At 43.1% G+C, this 24,590-nt stretch overlaps 1 protein-coding gene across 1 annotated transcript; it reads right to left on the bottom strand.

Moving 5' to 3' along the window:
• Positions 1-260: 260 nt before the first annotated feature.
• Positions 261-23,905, bottom strand: LOC146351501 (uncharacterized). The gene is made up of 6 exons (XM_084847437.1): positions 23,843-23,905; positions 10,138-10,268; positions 7,556-7,930; positions 5,710-5,799; positions 3,698-3,769; positions 261-1,781 (listed from the first exon to the last, which is right to left on the bottom strand). Exons 3-6 carry the CDS (start codon positions 7,920-7,922, stop codon positions 883-885), a joined length of 1,428 nt encoding a protein of 475 aa, XP_084703563.1. The 5' UTR covers positions 7,923-7,930; positions 10,138-10,268; positions 23,843-23,905; the 3' UTR covers positions 261-882.
• Between the last annotated feature and the right edge of the window lie 685 nt (positions 23,906-24,590).

Raw genomic sequence — 24,590 nt, 5'->3', positions numbered from 1 at the left:
CGGAGCTTCACCTCAAAGCCCCACCCCCTGGAGGGATCCCCACTCTTATCTCCAATCTCAAATTGCAGATTACAGCAGGGATGTGGGCCATAACAAAAACTATTGAGAAAACATTTCCCCACATCTTCTGGACCATTACAGAGGGCTAGTTCACACATTTGCATTTTTCACTTGATTTCTCATCACCTTATTTCCCAGTTTGTGCAACATTTTGTTTCATGCCTACATATTATACAGAAGAAAACACTTACAGCCAAGTAGTCCTCTTACTTTATTATAGAACACTCCAAAGGAATACAATTCACTTCCATACAAAAGCAATTTGATGAGTGGATCCACTTTTAATACAGGGATTATATGATACCATTTCTACATCAAACCTTCATTGCACTGCATTACCACTTGATATTGGATTAATCTATTAATGTGATTGGTAGAATTGATCAAAGGATATTTTTAGCTATTAAATGCAGGTGCCTCTGGATAAAATGATATCCTATCATTCTTATTCAGACTCTAAAATATCAACACCAACTCCAAAGGGGGTCACAAATGAAGAACTACAAGACATGATCACGTCTGCATTAATCTAAAACTAAATGAATACCATGATCTAATTTTACTTGGCTAAGGACCACGCAAGTAAAACATGAGATGTTTTGGGAGATGTTTCCCAGCTCATTGCCAAAATGCATTTCTAAGACATTTTCTTATGAGGCAATGACCATTATTTTAGAGTAGATGCTACATCCTTTAGGGCACTTCCATTGGCGTATATTTCTTAGAAATATAAATATATGGACTATGATCTATGCTTCTTTAAAATAAACGAGAGAGAAAGGAAATGTTTCTGGGTAATTCCTTCAAATCCATATGTCATACTTATAGCAAGGCATCAAACATTTCATCTGGATATAAGAGGAAGCCAGAAAATATGCTGTCATCTTCAGCACTAACATAAACCCCATTCCAATCTCGCGTCACCTCCAGCCAAACTTGATCTCCTGCATTTAATTTCAAAATCGTAAGGAACGAAGCCTGGTCTATCTCTTGGCCATACAGGGTCTCCCTACTTCTGACCATCTTCTTGTTTTGGCACACAATGCTGATGCGGGCAGGCCGCCCACGTATTGTCATGTGGTAGGAGAAGATATACGCCCCAGCAATGGTGCAATTGAATTTCCCTGTCAAAGGATTATAATCTTCCTGGTCATTGTACAGAATCTTGTCAAACTTAATCGGCATGTTGGGGGGTGGGAATGGTTTGGATAGGCCAACACTAAAAGCTGATCTTGGGGCACTTGAGGTCTCGCCCTTTGAGCCCTTGGGACCTCTTGAACCTTTCTTCCCAGGAGCTCCCCGGATTCCTTTGAAACCAGGAATTCCTTTCATCCCAGGAGGGCCCATCATTCCAATGGGCCCTGGATCACCTTTGTCACCTTTAAAACCAAGGTTCCCCTTTTCTCCCTTTTGCCCATCTTCACCATGGCCACCTTCCACTCCTGTGTCTCCTTTGATGCCCTTTTCTCCTTTGGGCCCAATTTCCCCCTTTTCTCCTCTTTCCCCCTTATTGCCTGGATCCCCACAGTAGCCTTTTTCACCAAGGTCCCCCTTTTCTCCTTTCTCTCCATTTTCCCCATCGATGCCTGGTAATCCCAGCTCCCCTTTCTCCCCCTTCTCTCCTTTGGTGCCATTCTCACAGGTTTCCCCCTTGGAACCCTTTTGCCCCTTGCCTCCAGGTAGACCATAGTTTCCTTTGTCTCCTTTAAATCCAAGTTCACCTAAAAATGGTAAATAGAAAGACAGAGTCACAAGGAAAGGTAAACTGTAAGGAACATAATGGCCAGTTCATGCATTATCACTGGATTTCCATGTCCCTTCCTGCTGCAGAGAATAACCCACCCACCCCCATAACACAATGCAATCCATCATAAACTTCCCATAACACAATGCAAGGGTTTTAGGGTTGTATGTGGTGGCCATGGTCCTTCCCTTTCAAAATAAAATAAAAGGAGGGTAATATTGTGTGCATAGGTTCATTAGGCATGCATGTGAAGCCATAATGTCACATGTTACAGGAGGTGCATGGTAGAGCTTCTCCAGCACAAGAAGGAACATGGTGGTCCAGTAATGGCATGAATTAGACTGAAGTGTTGCATAGTCCAGGGCAATTTTTTTAAAAATGTGAAGACAAGCAGTGGAATACAGAAAAGGCCATTTTAGGTATTTTCTTCCCACCACCCAAACCCCATGGCAAAATACCACCATCTGATGCTAATGGGGGTTCATTTAAATCCTCAGAAGGTGCTCAGGGTTGAGGGTAGCAAAGAGGGACAATCTGTCACCAGGGAGCGAGGATTATTGGTTGAAATGTGACAACACACTCATGTTTGCTTCTCCGGTACAATAATCTAGTACAACCTTCCTCAACCTGGTGCCCTCCAGATGTCTTGGACTGAAACTCCCATAATTCCCAGGCAGCATAGAATCAGGCATTGCACTCAAACACATCTGGAGGGCACCAGGCTCGGCAAGGCTGATCTAGTATATGTTCTTGCTTATTGCTAATAGATTCATTTCCTTGTCTTTCCCCTCCTGTGACCTCCCATTTCATTTAATATTTGCTCATTCTGTGCTTTCTCTGTCTCTTACTGTTCTGGGCCTCATTTCCTCTGTCACCAGACTTCCTAATCTACCTAATTCCCAACCCACAAAAGCATTTAAAATGTGCACTGACTGCTGAGTGGTGGCGTATAACAACTTGTGGCCATGGAGGAGGTTGAGTTCAAATGGAGTTTCAATGGGCAGTAGGGACGCTGGAGAAATCTGCTGTGGACCCAAATGAGGCCAAATTCCCAGGAATTGGACCTCTGGATTCTGCAGTGGACTGGCACCCCCTTACTTGGCACATCTACCGTTGTTCATGGGGCTGCTCTCCAGCTGTCTAAAAGGTGCACTCGGCCTATGGTGACCTCCATTAGCCTATTGTGGGAAAATTGCAGCATAAATTGTGTAGTTTACAGCATTTGTGGAAGTAAAGCACTTCCTCCTATGTAAATTGCAGCATTACAAGCTGCAATTTACATAGAAGAAAGTGCTTCACAGCCACAAATGACATAAACAATGCAATTTATGGCCATCATTTTCCCATGATAGGCTAATGGCAGCCGCCATTAGCCTATCGTGCCTTTTAGACAGCCAGAGAGCTGCCCTGCAAACGAGGATGGACGTGCCAGGGCTCCAAGGAAATCCACAGGGCCCTAAGTGGTCTGGCTTTCCCCATGGCGGACCCTCCCCAGACCAGACATCAGGGGGTTCACCCATCCCTAATGGGCAGTATCCAGTGATGTCATTCCACAAACTCAAATAGCACTAGCAGAGCTTCACTAAATCTTTCCATTGCACAAGCGGTTGCCCATTACGCTTGTGCAACTGGTTGTGAAAGCAGAAAGCACAAGAGTTATGCGCAACTGGTTGCACAACAGGTTGCACAAGCATGATGCACAGCCACTCACACAACCTTGCTTGCACAAAAGTACCTTCAGCTGGATTCTTATTTTGCACATCATTCAGAACCTAGTTTCTGCTAGCGCAATGTCATATGCACTAATGGAATGATACAGTTGGATACTGCCTAAAGCGTCATGCTCTAGACAATCCCATCTCTCTAATTCCCCTCAGATTTTATGTGGCATACCTTGTTCTCCTGGTTTCCCTGGATATCCTGGGAGTCCATTTGCTCCTGGGTCACCATGTTCTCCTTTATCTCCTATTAAATTTTAACAATAATATGTTTTGTTACTGATGCTGCTTGCAATATCATTACATGTTAAATGACCTACCGCATTCTGTGTCTTCTCTTTGGCTTAAAACAAGGGCAAATTTTAATGCAAATAAACATTTTAGGCCTCACTTCTGTGAATATGACTGTTAGGCAATTGTTGCCTGTGAGAGAAGGATTCCCAGTACAGAAGTGATCAAATATACAAAATACATTCTATTGGTTATAACTCTAGGATAAGATGCAACAGGACCACCTCTGTACCGTACATCTCTCTAATCCATTCTACAAGTGGGATTGGCAACAAAATATTGCAGTGTGTGATGCTCCTGTTCAGGCTTTCAGACTGACAGACAGCCATGCCCTCCTCCAGGATATTTCACTCCCCCCACCCCAGGTCTTCATTTCCATCCTCTTCCGATAGTCAGCTGGCATCCCATAGCCACTGCACATCCCCATTCTGCAATGCCACTGTTGTGAGGTTCCCTCTTAGGGCTTTTTAAAATGTTTTTCCTTTTCTCCTACAGACCTTGGGGTTCCCGCCAAGTCAGCTGATACCTTCCTCTTGAGTGTAGATGGTGACATTTTGGCTATGTAAGGATCCACAGTTGGATAATAAGTATCTATCTATCTATCTATCTATCTATCTATCTATCTATCTATCTATCACATACTTATCTTATTAGCATGTAGGAATAGAAAAAAATAGGTAGGGAAAAACAAGGCACAAAACCTCTGGAAATGAACCTAAGTGCTACAGCCAACCCACTCCTTCCAATGTAGATCATGCTAGCTCTGTGCCAACATCCAAGGTATAGATCTCTAGGGCCGGCCCAACCATTAGGCAGAGTGAGGTAGTTGCCTCGGGAAGCAGATGCTGGGAAACAGCAGCAAGATATTGGAAGAGAGAGCTGTATGCCACACTGAGGACATGGAGGATGTTTTCCCATTGCCAGTATTAAAGAAAGGTTCAACTGCCAGTCCAGTCAGCTTTTGCACATGACATGGGGCAGGGGGTGTCATCTTGTTCTTTGCCTCAGGCAGCAAAATCTCTTGGACCAGCCCTGTAGTTCTGAGTAGCATCAGTGGAAATGGGGCCTTGAGAAATAGTATCTCACATAAGCTCTGTTCAAACAATATAGTTGTGTTCATTGAACACATGGAGAGGGGAGCAGGATTGCCTTTGCTGGCCCTGCCACTGGCCACTACACATTCCTCTGAAGGTATGAACAGAACCTAGATGTGTGGGCTTACACTTATCCAGGATCCTTGCCTTTTGCTGCCCTGGGAATGTTACTGAAGGGCAAGGTGTAGATCGCAAAATAAAATAAATAATAATAATTTTGCAGGGCTCCCATCCTGATTGTGCAGAGACAGCCGACATGCATACACCTTAGACTACAGTTCTTCTCCAGAAGCTGTTATTCAGAGCCATGCTGCCTCTGATCCTGCAGGTACTATAGTATATACCCAGTGTGACTAGTAGCCATTGATAGCTTTATCCTGCATGAATTTGTCTAATCCCCTTTTAAAGCCTTCTAAGTTAGTGGCCATTACTATGTACTGTGGGTCATGGATGTGAATTCCACAAGTTTGCAAAGCACTCTGTGAAGCAATATTTCCTTTTGTCTGTCCTGTATCACCCACCATTCAGTTTCATGGAATGACCCCAGGTTCTAGCATTGTGAGAGACTGAGAAAAATCTCTCTTTCTCTCTCTCTCCTCTCCACTTTCAGTTGAACACATGGATGTCCAGGGCAAGGGAACCAGGTTCAATCCCAATTCTTCCCTGACCCCTTCTATGAAGTGTCCACTGAATATGTGAAAACGACTATGGTTTCCCCCTTTATATGATCCGACAACATTGCTATGAAAAACAAATCCATGTTCAGGTTTGAAACAATCCACTTCATCACTGTTTTCCTTACCTTTGTCTCCTCGGATTCCCTTTGGGCCTTGTAGTCCAGGAGTTCCTGGTAGACCTGAAAGGCCTTTTTCTCCCATCTCTCCTTTAAGACCTATTTTTAAAAACCCAGGTGTTTGTTTGTTTTTTAAAAAAAATGTAATGTTGAAGGATTCACATGTCACAGGATTGTAGAAAATGACCATATCAAATGAACTATGGATATTGCACTCACTGAAAAATAAAGCCACAGCAAGTTACGTCAAAAGCAACACAAAATCTTGCACCACCTTAAAGACTGACACATGTATTACGGCATGAAGTTTCAAGGACACATTAGCCCACAAAGCTAATGCCATAATAAATGCGTTAGTTTTGATGGTGTCACAAGACTTTTTGTTGATTTTGCTGCAACAGACTAACACGGCTACACTCATGGAAGCAAGTCATATGACCACACAATGAGAGTGTAAGCTTGCAAGCAAGGCATTGTTATATTTACCTTTGCACTGCATCTAGCCAGAGCCTGCTCTACCATTAGGCAGAGTGAAGCACCCACCTCAGGCAGCAGATGCTGAGGGATGGGGAATGGCATTAAGGTGTTGGAGGATAGTGCTGTGTATGCCACTCATCCTGCCCTGAGCCCCCTAAACTAGACTGCTTCCCTCCGGTGTGCGAAAGGACACTGACCCATTGCCAGTGCTGAAGTAAAATTCAATTGCCAGTCCAGTCCACTGGGCTTCTCTATGTGGAATGGGAGCGGGGGCATATTGCCCTTTGCCTCAGGCAACAAATACCTTGGGTTGGCCCTGCACCTAACATCCATAGACATTTCAAAATTATTACTAAGTGTTGATGATGGTGTTAGTTTTGTAATCATACTAGCAAATGTTTAGAACTCCAAAAGAGATGGATAGGCTATGAAATCTAAATAGAAAAGTGCTGAAATTACTGGGGGGGGTATAGAAGAGGGCAGCCCCCTTACCTTTTTGACCGGCCACCTTAGTTACCATTTTAGAAGGTTACAGGGGTGTCATGGTTTAGTTAAAATTGGGGAAAATCAGAGGTTGGGATTATGGATTTCAGTAAGGACCACCCCTTTTTCCTTTTCTTCCAAAATTCAAGAACTGGTTCAGAGGCAATATACCTCCACCAGATGCTGGAGATGGAGTAGACTCTTGCCTTTAAGTCTTGTTTATTGACCTTTGGTAAGGTCTATCACAGCACTTCTTTTATTCTTTTGGTCTAGACCAGCCTTCCCCAACCTGGTGCCTTCCAGATGTTTTGGACTTCAACACCAGTCAGCCCCAGTCAGCATGGCCAATGGGTCAGAACTGCTGGGAGATGTGGAGGGCACCAGGTCAGAGAATGCTGGTGCAGACCTACCTTGATTATGACACCCCACCTCTTTTACCCAATCCTTGACTCATAATGAAAATAACGCTTTTACATCCATGGTGAGTGGCTTGACATTCTCCTCCCAAATTCATTCTTACTTCAGTCAATGTGTTTTTCTGGGGAATAGGAATGAGATGATGCCATCACAATCATTCAACAAGACTATGACATCAATAAACATTCACTTTCCCATAAGAACATAAGAAGAGCCATGCTGGATCAGACCAAGGGTCCATCTGGTCCAGCCTTCTGTTAACACAGTGGCCAACCAGCTGTCCACAGGAAACCCACAAGTAGGACATGAGTGCAACAGCACCTTCCTGCCCATGTTCCCCAGCAACTGGTGTATATTGGCATACTGCCTCTGATACTGGAGGTAGCATAAAGCTATCAGGACTAATAGCCATTGATAGTCTTCTCCTCTGGGAATTTGTCCAATCCCCATTTAAAGCCATCAAAATTGGTGGCCATACCTGGCAAACCTGGTTCTCCGGGATCCCCTTTCTCCCCTGGGGTTGCAGGACAGCAATCACAGCAGTTAAAGAAGAAGTCGGATGAGTCAAGGGTATAGTTTTCAAAAGGGAAGACAGTAGTGGCTGTTCTGAAGGCATAGTTCAGACTGGACAGCTCCATCATGGCATCATGCGTTTCAGCTGTGTCAGTGAAGAGGCTATCTTCAGTGGGTGATGCATCAAACGCATCAAGCCCATCAGTGGCTATCTTTTCAACAGCTTTTATCTTGGTAAATTTTGGTAATGGGGTGCTTTTGCTGTCTACATTCCGATCAGCAACAGTGATGATTGCAACGAAGATGGCACAGGGCCAGTGTATGCGCCACATTTTTGCAGCTGTAGGAAAAGATGAACACAACAGTAAAGCATCTCTAGAGGACTTGTAAGTCACATAGGATTTCCCTTCCTAGGCCAGAGTAGGTAGGAACAAAAGCAGGGGGCTATACGGGTGTTTCCTGCCCTTGCTATATATGGCTTGGCGTGCCTGTTGAGCAATCAAGCAAGTGATTGAGCCACAAAGAACATGCCTGAATGATGGCCAAGTTGGTGAGCCATGAATTAGGAGGTTTTAATTTCACCCCTGCCATGAAATGACTAGGCTGCCTTGGGCATGCCACCACTCTGTCTCAGCTTGACCCTTCCCATTTGCAACACAGGGATAGTAACACAGGGACCTACCTTACAGGGATGCTGTAGGGTTGACAGCAGGGTACCATATGAGAAGGAGTTGGGATACTCTAAATCATGGGTGGGTAACTTGTGGCAGTAGTAGGGTAGCCAGGTGTCCTCTTTTACAGAGGACAGTCCTTTATCTGAAGGGCTGCCAGAGGACCATCCTCTATGTGAAGGACTGTGCTGTCCAATTCTGGTTTAAAGATAAAGAAAGATGAGAACGGTTGCCCATTCGCACGTAGCACCTGGACAGCAGACCAAACAGGCAGGCACACAGGCCACCAAGTCACAGTCTTCCACACCATGGTGAGATGTACTGTATTCCTCTTTAAAATTATAATAATGATCTAAATTTGCATCTATGCATATAAATTAGCAAATGCAAATCATATGCAAATCAGTATATTCTTTTGTCCTCTTTTTTGGTGATGGCATGTCCTCTTTTTAAGCAGTTTGTAAGGGGCCACCCTAGATGGGGCTACAATGCATCAACAATGCAGTGTCAGGCCCTGCTGTCTTTGGGTACAAGTAGGTAAAACTACAGGGAATATAACCCTATGCTAGTTTGCTATTCCATCAAAAGAAGTTAAGAGATCATGTGAAGAAACGTTCTAATTAGGGCAAGCATCCTGTTGTTTGTCCCCCAAAGGGGGCAGGCTTCTAAAGGGCATCTCTACACCAGCCTAAAATCCTGCATTTAAAACGGGGCTTTCTGCTTCCATTTTAAATGCAGGATCACAATGACTCCCTTTTTCACACACTTCCTTTTTCCTCTCCCCTTTTCCCCTCCTTCTCCCCATATCTGAGTTTTCCATTATCTTTCATCGATCTCGCTCCTCTTCTTGCCACTTTTCCTCTTTTCACCGAGGAAACTCAAGCAGAACACAATGGGGTAATATGATAGCTCATTATCTGCTATCTATTTAAAAATGGAACAAAGGGCATTTAGTGCAGAAGATGCCTTGGAGGTTCACAGCATCATGTAAAGAGCCCGCAAACTTCCATGAAGGAGCAATCTCAATCGCAGGATAAAAGCTCCGTGTGAAGAAAGTCTAAGTATTAGATTCAAACACTCAAAAAAGAAAAAGTCCCTGTAATGTCTGCTGCTGCTTCCCTCCTTCCCTGTTCCAAGACCCAAAAATATTTCACTGGAGGAGATGAAATAGCAAGCTAGCATACAGTTACATTACCTCTACTTTTACCTACTTGCACCAAAAGACAGCAGGGCCCCACACTACACTGTTCAAGCGTTTTAGGCCCATCTCGTTGATTAAACTTTTCTTTAGCCTGTATGCTTCCTTATGTGCAGCCTTCTCTTATCTCTAATAAAACTTCCCTACATCTATCTAAGGAGCAGGCTGGGGACAGTTTAAATATATTTCCACACTCCACTTGGTTACCCAAGCCCTGCTCTTTCCTACTCAAGATAAGAACACTCTTCTGTGAGCTAATTAATTGCATGACTACAAACTATCAAATATACAGGGTTACTAACGTCAGGAACGATGCTGTTTTCAGCATTATTTTTGCTATCAACAGGCCCCAGTTATGTTGCCCATAAAAATCCCACCATTCTGTCAAACCAGCCCAATCTCTGTGCTTCTCTGTTGTATGTTAGGACAGGGTTTGGCCTGCTGTCCATGTATTTGCCTCTATCTTTTAAACAAAAGGAGACAAGAAAGTTGACATACAAAATGAATTCAAACCTATGTCTAATCAACAAACGTTCTTTTAACTGTAAGTAAGTTATGGCTGTTCCACATTAAACAGCAACTGATCCAGGGCTGCCCCCAGGGGCAGTGCCAGCTGTAGGTTTCTGAGGGCCCATGGGCAAGACACCCTCAGTGGGACCCCTCCCTCACTGAACTTACCTTCTCACCAGCTGCTCTTTCTCTTCTTTCTCATCACTGCTATACTCCCACTTGCTTGCTTGACAGGCAGAGAATCAATGAGCAAGTAGGCACTGGCATCTACTGCACCTCCTTCTCACCACCACCATTGTCTGGGCCAGAGCAAGAGGCAGGTGAACAAGCAGGTTGCAATAACCAAAAGAAGGAGCAAGTCCAGGGGGCTCTTGTCAATGGGCCCCTGTTCAGCTGTGGGCCCTCAGCAGGTGCCCGACCATGCCTACCCTTGACACTGGTTCTGCCTGGCAGCCATTTTGCACATTAAGGAAAGACAAGCCTAAGTTTGTAGAGTGTAGGGTGGTGGGGAGGTCTCTCTTGTCCTAGATTTTCCTCACTTGAAAATCACTCAAAAGAGAGAAAGAAACAAAGTTTCTGGTGAAGTGACCTTAATAATTGCCTATGGGTGAAATTTCAGAGAAAAGGCTCCCCTCAAGAGAGTGTGGTGGCAAACACACTGTGTGAGGAGGCGTTACTGAAGATGCTCATTCATATGTGCATGCAAACTCACATGTGTACCAGGAGAATCCAAAAATACAGGAATCTTTTGCAGAGCAATGGTTCATACACAGTAGACTTTATACCAGCCTTCCCCAACCTGGTGCCCTCCAGATGTGTTGGATTATGACTCCCACCATCCCCCAGCCACCGCCCAGATTGAAGAAGGCTACTTCATGCTTTATTTCAACAAAATGGGGAAATTGGCTCAAGAATATTGACAGTTGCAACACAGAAGTTTTATTTTACCAGAAAATAAATTTATTTTCTACAGGAAGAAAATGATGGGTTAGTATACCAATCCCCTAGCACTGGGCCAGCAAACTATTCCTAATAATAATGACAGAACAAGAAAAGATGGAGACAGAGAATTATGGTTTACTGTATTTGTGTAATTGCTGTACTTGTGGTTTTAATTATTGTGAACTGCCCAGAGAGCTTCAGCAATTGGGGGGTATAGAAATGTATTACATGAATAAATGAATGGTCTTGTAGGCCCCTTCCAACCCTACTATTTTATGAATAAATAAATAAAATAATGTCTTTATTAGGCCAACCAAAAAATCACAAGAAATATGCAAGTTGTTGAAACCTCCAGGCAATGTGTTACAAAAATCAGGTTTGGCAGAGGGTGGGGGCAGGGGGACTGGGAAAGGGGGGGGAACCTTTGATGGTGAAGTCACAGTGGCTTGGTCCACATGTAATGACAACCCAGAGTATGGGTTGACTATGGGTTGTCTGAATCATGGGTTGTTTTTATGTGCGAACTATGAGGTGTCAACCATGAGCGACCCAGGAAGAGAACCCATGGTTTGTTGTTGGGTTGTGAACTCTAGGTTGCTCGTGGTTAACAACCCATAGTTAAATCATAGCACAGGGTTTACAGGTAATGAAGACTCACGATTCAACAACAACACATGATTCAACGACAACCCATACTTGACCTGTACTCTGGGTTGTCATTACATGTGAACCAGGTCAATGTCTGTTGTTGTTGTGTTTTTATGTTTTTAATTGATTTGTTTTTATGCTATATTTTATTTAAGATTTTGTTTTTAATCTGTAGTTCATTGTTAGCCACCTTGAGCAGTACATTTTGGCAGAAAGGCAGGATACAAATCAAATAAATGCATAGGCTCCGTCATATGTTAGGCTGAACACACATAGAGGTGATGGAACTCATGGGTGTAATCCCACGCCCTCCCCTGTCACTTGTGTTCTGTCCTAATGTTGTTGCGAGAGCTCCCAGATGATTTGGTGAAAGGTATCACATTCCTACAACAATCTAGCCATAGAGAAAGAAAGCTGTAGAGCAGGGGTGAGGAATCATTTTCAGCCCCAGGGCCAAATTCCAGCAGATCTTCCAGCAGGTCAGAAACAAGCATTTTTGACAGCCCCAAAGATGGCTTGGGAAGGGGGGCAGGGCCTGGTAAAGCAGGTTAGATAAAAAGCAAGATAAAACAAGCCAAATAAAAACAAAATAAAGCATGTCAGATAAAAACCAAGATAAAACCAGCAGCAGCCCATAATAAAACCAGAAGTAAAACCGGCAGTAGGGATAAAACAGTATGAGTTCTAAAAGCACTAAAACAGTTCCTAAAACGCCTGGGAAAATTTTAAAAAGTCCCCACCTGGCACTGAAAAGAGCATAATGTATCATACTAAGTGCATAATGTGGCATAATGTAGCATAAAAGAGCATAATGTAGCATGAATGCAGCATAATGTCACATAATGTTGCATAACATGTAGCATAATGTCACATAAAAGAGCATCATGTGAGTGCCAGGTGAGCCTCTCTGGGAAGGCCATTCCACAGATGGGGCACCACCACTGAGGTGCTGTCTCTTGTAGCCACCCCTCTCAACTCACTTGGTGGGAGCACCTGGAAAAGGGTCTCAAATGAGACCTTAAGATGTGGGTAGGTAAATATGGGAGGAAACATTTCTTCAGGCAGCCTGGCCCAAGCTGTTCAGGGCTTTAATTAAAGTTTAAAACCAGCACTTGAATTGGGCCTGGAAATGGAATGGCGGCCAGTGAAACTGGCAAAGTACTGGCATAATGTGATCGTATCAACCAGTCCCCATTAATAATGTAAGTGCCCAGTTAAGACTAGCTGAAGTTTCTGGACTGTTTTCAAAGGCAGCCCCATCTATACAACACATTGCAATAATCCGAATGGGAGGTTACCAGCACGTGAATAACTGTTGCAAGTCTATCTCTATCCAGGTAGGATCATAGCTGGTATATCAGCCTAAGCTGATAAAAGGCACTCCAAGCCACCAAGGTCACCTGTGCCTCTGGTGACAATGATGGATCCAAGAACACCCCCCAAATTACACCCTTTGGGGGCCTGTGGGCACATCTGGCATTCTGGAAAAGTGCCCTGGGCACCACCACAAATTTGTTGCTGAAAGAGGGGCAGCAATCTGAAAACCGTTGGTGCGCCTCCTTATCTGAGTTTGTGTGTGCTACTCATTCACTCACTCTCTCTGGCTCTGCTTGCTTGCTTGCTTGCTTGCTTGCTTTCCTTCTCTCCCCCCCCCTTTCTCTCTCTCTCTCCCCCCCCCTTTCTCTCTTTCTTCCTCTCTCCCCATCCCCAAGTAAGTTAATGGAAGAATTTCTCCATTCATTTGCATGGGGTGAGAAAAAGCCCTCCTGCTGAAAACTGACTGAAGGGGGTCGAAGCCCAAGCCACTCCAAGGACCCTGTTGCTGCAAGAGTCCTTGGTGGGGTCTAGGCTTCACCTGCCTCCAGTCAATTTTTGGCAGGGAGAGGCTTTTTCCCTCCCTATGTGAGTCAATGGAGGAATCACTCCATTGACTTACATAGGAGGGAAATAGCTTAGTGGGTGCCTCAGCTTGGTTTTATGGGCACAGCGGCACCCACAAGTGCTGCACAGGAGACTCCTGCTTTAGGGGAAGTGCAATCCTCTCCAGAACAGAATAAACACCAGTCATTCATGAACAGTATTTCTGTTTTGTCTGGATTGAGTCTCAGTTTATTGTCCCTCATCCAGTCCATTACCACACCCAGGCAATGTTTAACGTAACAAGAAATCCACAGATCTTATAAAGAAATAGAGTACATTTCCATTCTTGGAGTAGTGTAGGCTTACTGACAAAATATTAACCAGTCTAACCTTCCTTAATATTTCAGAAATACTATTGTATTTTGTTAAAAGTTTACTTATCCTGAATTCCAAAGCCCTTTTTACAAGCAGACAGACAGAACACCACCAACACCCAACTCAAAGAGATTTTGTCCCCTGCAACATTACTAATAGCAACTTCAATAAAACTTGGGAAAGCATCTGGTGTGTAAGGTTGAGTGAGCAAGAACATTCTGAGGAGCTGAAGAACATTCACAGTAGCTCATTCAGAGCACTGAAAAGCTGAATCCCTATCAGAGATAATTCCATAATGACTATCAAGTCAAGCACAATTACACACGTTGAAAGGTTTTAATAGGAAGGAATAAATGGAAGCAAAATTAGACACTTGTTGCTCAATGCATTAGGAAAGTACAGTCTTCTTTGGGCCATATCTTATTCTCCATTTTCATAAAACTTCACATAAATTTCCTTATTATGCAGGTAATTAATGCAGGAAGCATGTTGAGAGACTCGAATAAGAAACTAGCAGATTCACAGGCATCTCCTAATTTTTTGAAAAAAATATATATTTCTTTTTTCAGGGACTGTATCTTCCCTTTGTCCACAATGATATGACTAATAACAGGTGGATCAAACAACCTGTTGGCAACCCATTCAGGTGGAGATCATCATGGGATTATGATCCCACATCATGGGAGAGGTTTCTTTTCATGGTCAGCTCCATATCTTTGAATTTTAAAATATTTAAGATATTCATACAAACCTCTTACACTTTCAATGCACATGAGGGGGGCACTGATGTGCTCACTGGCAATGCTTTCTTTAGTAAGAAAGGGGCCCTACCCATGCACAACTCTACATGTATGGGGCTCCTCCACACTAATTGGTCAAGGTTATCAAAAGTATGGAGGATCCCTGCATGCATACAGTAGACTGTGTGTAGGGACCCTTTCCCACTGATGACCAACAGACAACTGTGAAGGCCATGGCCAGTGTGGGCACATAAGGAATATGGTCAGCAGTTGTGACCAGTTGTCCCTTCTTGAGTACACTGAATGCATCAGAGGGTTCATACGAGGGAATACTCCTACAGTCTCATAGTAACCATCACTGAATGAACATTCTAAATGACCAAGCAATCATGCAATAATTTACTTTTTTTATTTAGTGCATTTCTGAATCACCCCTTCACTCAGTGAATGCCCAAGACATTTACAATAAAGTCATAAAACAATAATATACCACAATTCCAAACAAAAGGAAAATAAAATTAAATAGATAGAATACAATAAAACAGGGGAAACTTATAGAATCAGAAGAGTGGCACTGATCATTTGAAGCACAGCAATACAGTTTTTACGAGCTGTCTAAAGGCCAATAACAAGGGAGCCAACTTAACCTCCCTGAGAAAGGAGTTCTACAACTCATAAACTGCTACACAGAAGTCGCTGTCTCGGGTCTCCAGCAACTTCACGTCTCTAGGAGGTGGGACACATAAGCGGGCCTGAGATGATGAATGCAGACATCCGGTGAATAAGATAATCAGCTGAATCCAAACTGCTGTGAGAAGCTAAAACAAAACAGAGGGAGGATGGCGGGGGGAGGAGATGTAGGTGAATGAGACTGGAAGAAGAAAGAGAGAGAGAGAGAGAGAGAGAGACCACAATTTTCAGGAAGCAACGGATAAGCCATATTAATGACGCTTAGAACCGAAATGCATTTCTAGCAGTATATAGAAGAACAAGTGTGGCCAACATGAATAAGATAGTTAACATCCTGAACAGGTGTCCAAGAAGGCCAAGAAGTTTATGAAGTACTCTCATAGTGATGGTGTACATGGAAATACCTCTCAGTTTGGAAGGACTGGACAAATGGCTGGCCAAAAATGATACATAAGAACATAGGAAGAGCCATGCTGGATCAAGGGTCCATCTAGTCCAGCATTCTGTTCACACAGTGGACAACCAGCTGTTGACAGGAGACCCATAAGCAGGACATAAGTGCAACAGCACCTTCCCACCCATGTTCCCCAGCATCTGGTGTACATAGGCATACTACCTCTGATACTGGAGTTAGCATATAGTCATCAGGACTAGTAACCATTGACAGCCTTTTCCTCCAGGAATTTGTGTAACCCCCTTTTAATCCAAACTGGTGGTCATCACCATATCTTGTGGTAGTGAATTCCACTGTTTAACTTTGTGCTGTGTGAAGAAATCTCCCCTTTTATCTGACCTGAATTTCCCACCAATCAGCATTATGGGGTGACCCCAGGTTCTGTTATTATGAGAAAGGGAGAAAAATGTCTCCCTATCCACTTTCTCCACACCATACGTAATTTTGTAGACCTCTATCATGTCACCCCTTAATCACCTTTTTCCCAAGCTAAACAATCCCAGCTGTTGTTACCTTCCCTCACAGGAATTTTTCTCCAGCCCCTTGATCATTTTAGTTGCTCTTTTCTGCACTTTTTCCAGATTTACAGTATCTTTTTTTAGGTGCGGTGACCAGAACTGTACACAGTATTCTAAGTGTGGTCATGCCATAGATTTGCATAAGGACAGTATGATATTTGCAGTTTTATTTGCAGTTCCTTTCTTAATTATGTCTAACATGGAGTTTGCATTTTTTTTACAGCAGCTGCGCATTGGATTGACATTTTCATTGAGCTGTCCACCAAACCCCAAGATCTCTTTCTTGGTTGGCCACCCACTCAGATCCCATCACAGTATACTTGAAGTTGGGATTTTTTTCCCCCAATGTGCATCACTCTACATTTGCTTACACTGAACTGCATTTGCCATTTGGATGCCCGTTCTCCCAGTTTGGAGAGATCCTTTTGGAGCTCCTCACAATCCCTTTTTCCTTTAACCAGCCTAAATAATTTGGTGTCATCGGGAAACCTGGCCACATCACTGCTCACTCCTAATTCCAGATCATTTATGCACAGGTTGAAAGCATTGGTCCTAATACAGATCCCTGTGGGACCCCACTATTTACTTCCTTCCATTGGGAGAATTTACCATTTATTTCTACTCTCTGTTTTCTGTTCTTTAACCAGTTATTGATCCATAAGAGGACTTGTCCTCTTATTCCATGACTGCTAAGTTTGCTCAGGAGTCTTTGGTAAGAACCCTTTCCTCCCATGCTATTCTCCTGGAGGGTGTTTTCACCAGCGATTTACTCTGAGCCAGCTGCATGTTGAGGTCGTTAGGGATACATGACGTCATGACTGCTAAATCTGCTCAGGAGTCTTTGGTGAGGGACTTTGTCAAAAATCTTTTGGAAGTCCAGGTAAACCATACCTACTGAATCACCCCATTTATATGTTTACCTTTTCTAGTATCTAATCCTAGTACCAAATTCTAGGGCCTTGTCCCATATGGATATTCCTACCGGCACCAGTGTCTGCAACTACAAGTGAACATGGAGCTGCAGAAAAGAATGTATTTTTATTATTATTATTGCATTTATATCCCACCTTTTTTCCTCTTGCAAGGAACCCAAGGTGGCTTACATTATCCTCCTCCTCTCCGTTGTATCCTCACAACAACAACCCTGTGAGGTGGGTTGGGCTGAGAGTCTGTGACTGGCCCAAAGTCACCCAGTGAGCTTCCATGGCCAAGTGGGGACTAGAACCCGGATCTCCTGGCTCCCAGTCCGTCACTCTCACCACTACACTACACTGTCGTAAGTTTGGTTATAAAAGTAGCCAAAGTCAGGTTATCAAAGCATGAGAAGAAAATCCTGACCACTTTTTCACAAGGTTACACATGGCTAAATGTTCTACTTTACAGATGACAGACCTCTCTTTGAATGTGTCCTTTGTTTGATAGGATGCCCAGTCCGAGTCTGGTTTAAAGAACCATAAGAAGGGAGAAGCAGGGGCCTTGAAATTGCCCAACAACAGTTAGCACCTGGACAGCAGACTGACACAGAACAGTCTGGACACAGGTCACCTAGTCAGTCTTCTCCCCTGTGGTGAGATGTGTTATATGTCTATTAAACAATACTTATTAGTTCAAAATTTGCACCTATACAAATTAATTTGCATATGCAAATGTTATGCAATTTGGTGCCCCCTTTTGTCCTCTTTTTTGGCAATGCATATGTGGCCATCCTACCCATAACACTGGGTACTGGCTGTCAACAGGAAATAGAAAGCTAGCAACTGTACCAAGAGATTTGTTTTCCAGAAGTTCTTTCAGTCATTGCCCAAATATGATTCACTGTCGCCATGCATGCAGAGAGATCCAGCCAGCTTACTTCACAGAGCACTTTGTCTCCAATATGGTGAGTGGTCTTTGTGCTACTAAACTATTCATAAGACACTCATCTCAAGAGCACCAGCTTCAGAGTCAGCCAAGAGCCAAACAACAGAGAGGCTGTTTTTAAGATGCTGGCAACAGGATGAGGCAAGATGTGAAAGGTTATGTGGTCACTTCCCTTTTAAGGAGAGCCTTGGTATGTTCTACTCCAAATGACTGAAGACAATCTGTCTCATTGTACGAGCCCTGTAACTCACACAATTAGCAAGGTAATGGCCTGTGAGGTTTACTGAAGCAGAACACCAGGTAAGACACTCAGGAAGGAATCTTTGGAAAGACCTGTGACTATGAAAGGCTACATGCTGGCAAATCGAACAGAAGCGCTGAAAGAGTGGCAATGCCAGGGTTAACAATGAAAAGAGAGAAAGACTAGAAGCATTGGAATAGTTGCTTCATTCATAGAGGCATGTCTGAAACACAGCTGAGAAACATATAAAGTATCTGCAAAGTCAGGCTTAATTTAAGAAATGCCAAGGAGTGCCATTCCTCCTAGGCATAGGAACATGAATGGCTCTGCAATGATGCAATTCAAAACAGTGATGTTTTAGGATCTTCAGCTTATTTTTTCCAAAGTCTGGTTCAAATATTTATTTGTTTGTTTGTTTATTACATTTCTATGCTGCCCAATTGCCGAAACTCTCTGGGCAGTTCACAAAAATTAAAACCGCAAGTACAGCATAAAACAGTATGAAATATAAAAGCTTAAAACTACAATATAAAAGTGCAACCAGAATAAAACCTAGCAGCAATGCAGAGATTTAAAATACAGATTTAAAACAGCAGAGCTTAAAGACTACAATGCTAAAATGCATGGGAAAATAAAAAGGTCTTCACCTGGTGCCAAAAGGAGTACAACATAGGCCCCAGGCAAACCCCTCTTGTTATTGTTATTACACAAGAAGAGTTCTGTAAGATTTTTTTTTAAAGAAAAGATACGCAAGGCCAGACACTGCTGAATTTTTTTCCAGAAGGCATGCTACCTTAAATGCCCCTTAAAATCTGCCCCCAGAGGTAGCTGTCTCACACAGCCAGCTCATGACCAATTTATACCTAAACTTCAACTAAAGCTAGATTATTTTTTTAAAGAAAGCTATAAATGTTTGTGTATGCTGACTCAAGAGTTAACTATGTCTTCGTTTCCGTATAATAGCATATTGACCACAAATTATCCATTAGTCTGAAAACCAGGATGTTGTGTTCCTTTGAAATGTCTGCATTTGATTTGTGTTGTTTGACCATTTATTTAGATAAATTTCTTCCCCTATTCCTACAGTTCAGGATGGTTTATAAATATTAGGGTTGCTGTTGATTTTGTTGGACTAAAATAACCAGCGTGAGCAGCGTTTCCAAAAGGAGAATGCATCAGCTAAGATAATCTTTTTTTCCATATGACCATGAGAGAAGTGTGGGGGAACCAACACTCTCATGTCAGACATTTCATAGAATTTTTTAGGTTTTCATGGTTTAATACCCTCTCGCCTTCTACAGATGATAGATTATGGCTGCAATCCTATCCTCACTTACCTGTGAGTACATCCCATTTAATTCAATGGGGCTTAGGAACATAGGAAGCTGCCTAATACTGAGTCAAACTATTGGTCCGTCCTAACCGAGTATTGGTGACACTGATTGGCAGCAGCGGCTCTCCAGGGTTTCAGCCAGGATTCTTTCCTAGCTAGAGATGTACAAACTCCCCACTGCCCAGTCTGGGGGGGTCCGTGGAGGAGCAATTCAGGCCACTCAGGGCCCCATGGCATCCTCTGGAACCCAGCTGCGTCCATCGGAGTTGGCGGGGTGACTCTCCAGCTCCCTATAAGATGCAATATTCCCCTATCGTGGGAAAAATGCAGCTGTAAATGGTGTATTGTACACCATTGGCGGCCGTAAAGCACTGACTTTGCACTAAATTGCAGCTGTTTACAGCTCTGTTTATGTCAAAGCAACTGTTTACAGCTCTGTTTATGTCAAAGCATTAGCATATTGCATCTTATAGGAAGACAGAGAGCCACCCTGAAGGAACTCCTCTGGACCCAGAGGTAAGTGCAGCTGCTCCACCATGGACTCCAGAGGTCAGATTCTTTGGAGTCTGGTCTTATTTGAGTCCACGGTGAAATTCTCCAGCATCCCTATTCCTAGCTCTACCGAGAGATCTGGGGATTGAACCTGGGAGGTTCTGCATCATGCAAAGCATATGCTCTACCACTGAGCTACAATCCCTACATAGGAACATAGGAAGTTGCCTTATACTTAGTCAGACAACTGGTCCATCTAGCCCAATATTGTTGACACTGACTGGGAGCAGCTCTTCAGGGTTTCAGGCAGGATTTTTTCCAGCCTACCTGGAGATGCTGGGGATTAAACCAGGGACATTCTGAATGCAAAGCATATGATTTTACTGATAGCTAGTCAGAGGCTAGACTGCCTGCAGGGCCAGCCCTAGACCAAATGGCAGCCCTAGCAAAGAGCATCTCCAGCATCCCCTTTCCGTTTGTTCAATTTTTGAATACGTTATTTCTATTGCATTTGTAGCTCATTGTGTGACTTTGATACACAATTTGCATGCATGATTTATCCCTGTCCTATAAGATGATAAATTTGCATGCATAGATCTCCAAAATCATTCACAGTCACTCACATGCACAGTGTTCACTGAATGAGAGCACTGATCCAAATTTCCCCGCAATTTTTTTTTAAAGGACATTCATAATGGTAGGCATGCAGGTAAGTGTTGTCCAGCTTTACAAGGGCATATGAACTAATGTACTATTTGTTTCACCTGTTAATTTTTATTTTTAAAAAAATTATTTCTACATTTATATCCTGCGTTTTTTCCTTGTGCAAGGAGCCCAAGGCAGCTTACATGGCCCTCCTCCTCTCCATTTTATCTTCACAACAACCCTGTGAGGTAGGTTAGGCTGAGACTCAGTGGCCCAAAGTCACCCAGTGAGCTTCATGGCCAAGTGGGGACTAGAACCTGGATCTCCAGAATCCCACTCCAACACTCTAGCCACTACACCACACTGGCTACATCATTGTTAAGTGGGTAGTTGAGTAGATAGCCTATGAGAGGACCCTGTGATACCAGCATCCTGCAAACCCGGCACCCAAGGTACTCACCTGGATTACTTGCCCCTATATCTGTCCCTGCCTGCCTGGTGTGAAATTTCAGGTCTTTTTTAATACAGTTCCTGAGCCCATTGAATAGGTCTTGCAATAAACCTAAATAATAGATTAGAAAGCTAGATGATAGATAGATGATTAGATAGATAGATAGATAGATAGATAGATAGATAGATAGATAGATAGATAGATAGATGGAGTAATCCCATGACCCTTCCCTTTAAGGGCACTTCTAGGCACAAGATTTGATCAGCATCAAGCACACTGAATCAGCAGACTAGCAAACAAACATGCCACCTGAGATCCTCTCAGAGGAGAAGCCTGGGAGCTCATGTTCTTGCCTGTGAACCTTTCCCTTTTGCTACTCCTTTATCAAATGTGTGGTCCCCATTAGGGATGGGTGAGAATCCTATTTCAGTTTGGTTTTGATAACAGTTTGCCAAAATCTGCAAAGTTCTCCATATTCGGGATAAAAAGAACTTGAGATTTAGAAAATCCAAATGTGGGAAAAACCGAAACTGACAGATTCGTCCCTCAAGGCCCAGGGCTTTGAGTGCTTCATTCTTAAAAGCCCGGGTTTGCATCTCTGTGTGTGCTGTATTGGGGCTGCTGCCTCTTTTTTTCTGACATGCTCCTCATCTTTAACGGCTACATGGCAGGCAGGTACATCATGGTCCATACTGAGAACAGTATCTTAGTTATTGAATTTGGCAGGTGGTAGATGGGTGGAAATTTCATTTCAGTTCCTTTTTTTTATAAGAATATACCAAAATTAGGAATGTTCTTCATATTCAGGAGAGAAAGAATATGAGTTTTTAAAAAATCTTAATGTGGGAGAAAGTGAAGCTGACAGGTTCACCCATTTTTAGTCCCCACTTCCCACAATCCACACTTCGTGATATGGATGAGGCCACATCAGATGGCAATGATATGTTTATCCAGATGCCCATCGGCATACACATCCCCCAGTCCAGCAAGGGAATCTTTGTGGATCTGTTAAATTGGCCTGACTATCGCCCAGGAACAGCCATTTGTACAATGAAATATCCTGCAGGATATTGACCAAACTGTCCATTTTTTCAAAGAAGGGCTTTTAAAGGAAAGCACAGAAAGTCCAACTTTGTTCAGCGGGATGTATCCCTAGGATTGCAGCCTTAGTTGTCATGTTCAAGTCCCACTAAAATTAGTGGGGCTTAATTTAGTTGCCATGAACTTGTCCCATTGAGACTGACTTGGAAGTAAGCCCCATGTAACAAACTGGCTCTTGTTGACTACTGAACACCTTTTCCTTCCTCCCTCCCTGCCTCCAACTTGTCTACCTGGCAACTCCATGCACAGCCAGGAAAGGCTTTCTTCTGAAACCCTGGAGAGCTGCTACAGGTCAGTGTAGATCAGCCTTCCCCAACCTGGTGCCCTCCAGATGTTTTGGACTACAACTCTAAGCACTCCTGACCATTGGCCATGCTGGCCAGGGCTAGGGATGAGCAAACAAGCAAAGTTCAGAATTGCTGGGCTTCTCCAAACATTGTCATGCCACTTGTCTAGTACCTAGTTCCCGTTGGCATTTGTGATTGCTCTGTGCAAATAGAAAATTTGAGCAAATCGAGCAGTAATCAAACAGGAGATTTGCACAAATCTCCCCTAATTTGCAGAAATTTCCTCCATAGACTAAAGCAGGACTGATTCCTACTGACGAAAGGTATGCAAATGAGGACATTTGCGCAAATCGAACTGGGAATCAAGAATGAGATGAACGCGAGCACGTGTTCAACAATTTGTGGATATTTTCGGTGGACACACACATGCGCTCGCATTCAGAGCTTCGAACAGGGTATGCTTGCATGTTTTGTGAGCAAAACCAAAATTCTCATACCTCCCAAGCTGGGGCTGATGGGACTTGGTCCAAAATATCTGGAGGGCACTAGGCTGGGGAAAGCTGGTGTAAATAATACTGAGCTAAACAAATCAACACTCTAACTTAGCATTGGCAGCTTCCCATGTTTCTACCCCATTGATATCTGAATTGGAGCCATCCTTTTTGTCTTCTTTGCTCATTAAATTTTTCTCTGTGCAATTTGAGGTCAAAAAAAGCTGGAGATAATGCTATATTATTTTTATTTGTATATTGCCTCAAGCACTCATTGAGAGGGAGCCAAATGTATCACCAAAATTATTCAAAATAAAATATCAAGATGTTACATTTCATAGAAGACTCTTCCATTGAAATAATTCTTGCCAAAATGTCTAATTATATTTAATTACACTTTACTTAACTGTTCACATTAATATCTTCCCTCTAGCTCTGCTTTAATATCCCTATCATCATTGACTTTTACCCGCTAATCAAAGTATTGGGGTAATTCTAGTTACCAGAATTTGTCTATAATGGAAAGGAAAAAGGATTGCTATTTTTTTTTTCTCCTTTGCTTTGAGAACCTCCACCTTGAGGTTTTCTCCATGAAAAGTAGATTTTCTCATTGCAGCTGTGCATTTGTTATATATATAATTGCTTTCATGAATCAAAATTCTACTGACAGCAACAGCTGAAGCTGAAACATGTCTTGCAAAAAGCCCCTATTCAAGAGCATGAAATGTTTATGATTAGCTCCTACCTTATGAGTGTTCCTCTTATCAGGAGTTCTCACCCTGCATAGTACACTGATGAAGCCAATCTCATTCTCCAGCAAGTAGTACACTATTTTATTTCTTTAATTACTTTAATCACAGCCAATGAGAAGACGTGGTGCACAGGGAAGACCTGGGATTGGTGACTTCTCCAGCAAGTCAACAGTAGGACATTGAAATTGGAGTAAATGCAAATCCAATGCCACCTGCAGGTCAGGAGTCTGTTGTTCAGCTGGCACTTTGATAACTGTGACTTGGGCACTCCCTACTTATCTTCAGAGGCAAGAGGGTTGTCCTTTAAGCAGAACCTGCTACAAGATAGCACTTTTTTGTTTTAAGTTGTAAAGTGCTTTATGGTTTATGATGTGTTTACCTTCATAACAATGCTGTGAAGGAACTTCTGCTACTGTCATCTTGCATGCGGTCAGCTGAGGCTCTGCAGTGGCAACTTCTCCCAGGCCACTCATGTTGCCACATATGACAAATGTGGGACTTGAACTCAGGTCTCCCAGAATCAGGTCTACCTGCCAAACTGACCACCTTACACGATGGACAAGACAACTTGTCCAGTCTGCCTTTAGCATGATGCCCTCTGCTCACTCCTTCTCTTTAAAGGCCAGTTAACATGTTGGTGCATACAGGTGTTTTCTAGGTTCAGTGGGACATGGGCCTATGCACATATCTGCCCCCACATAGAACACTGTCATTTATGACATATGAGAGTAATATATGTGC

This window comes from Heloderma suspectum, chromosome 3, assembly GCF_057233095.1.
Source record: "Heloderma suspectum isolate Gila_16-S chromosome 3, 16-S_ref, whole genome shotgun sequence".
NCBI classification, from domain to species: domain Eukaryota; kingdom Metazoa; phylum Chordata; class Lepidosauria; order Squamata; family Helodermatidae; genus Heloderma; species Heloderma suspectum.
The sequence above is the reverse complement of the archived record's forward strand: the minus strand, read 5'-3'. Positions and strand labels throughout refer to the sequence as shown.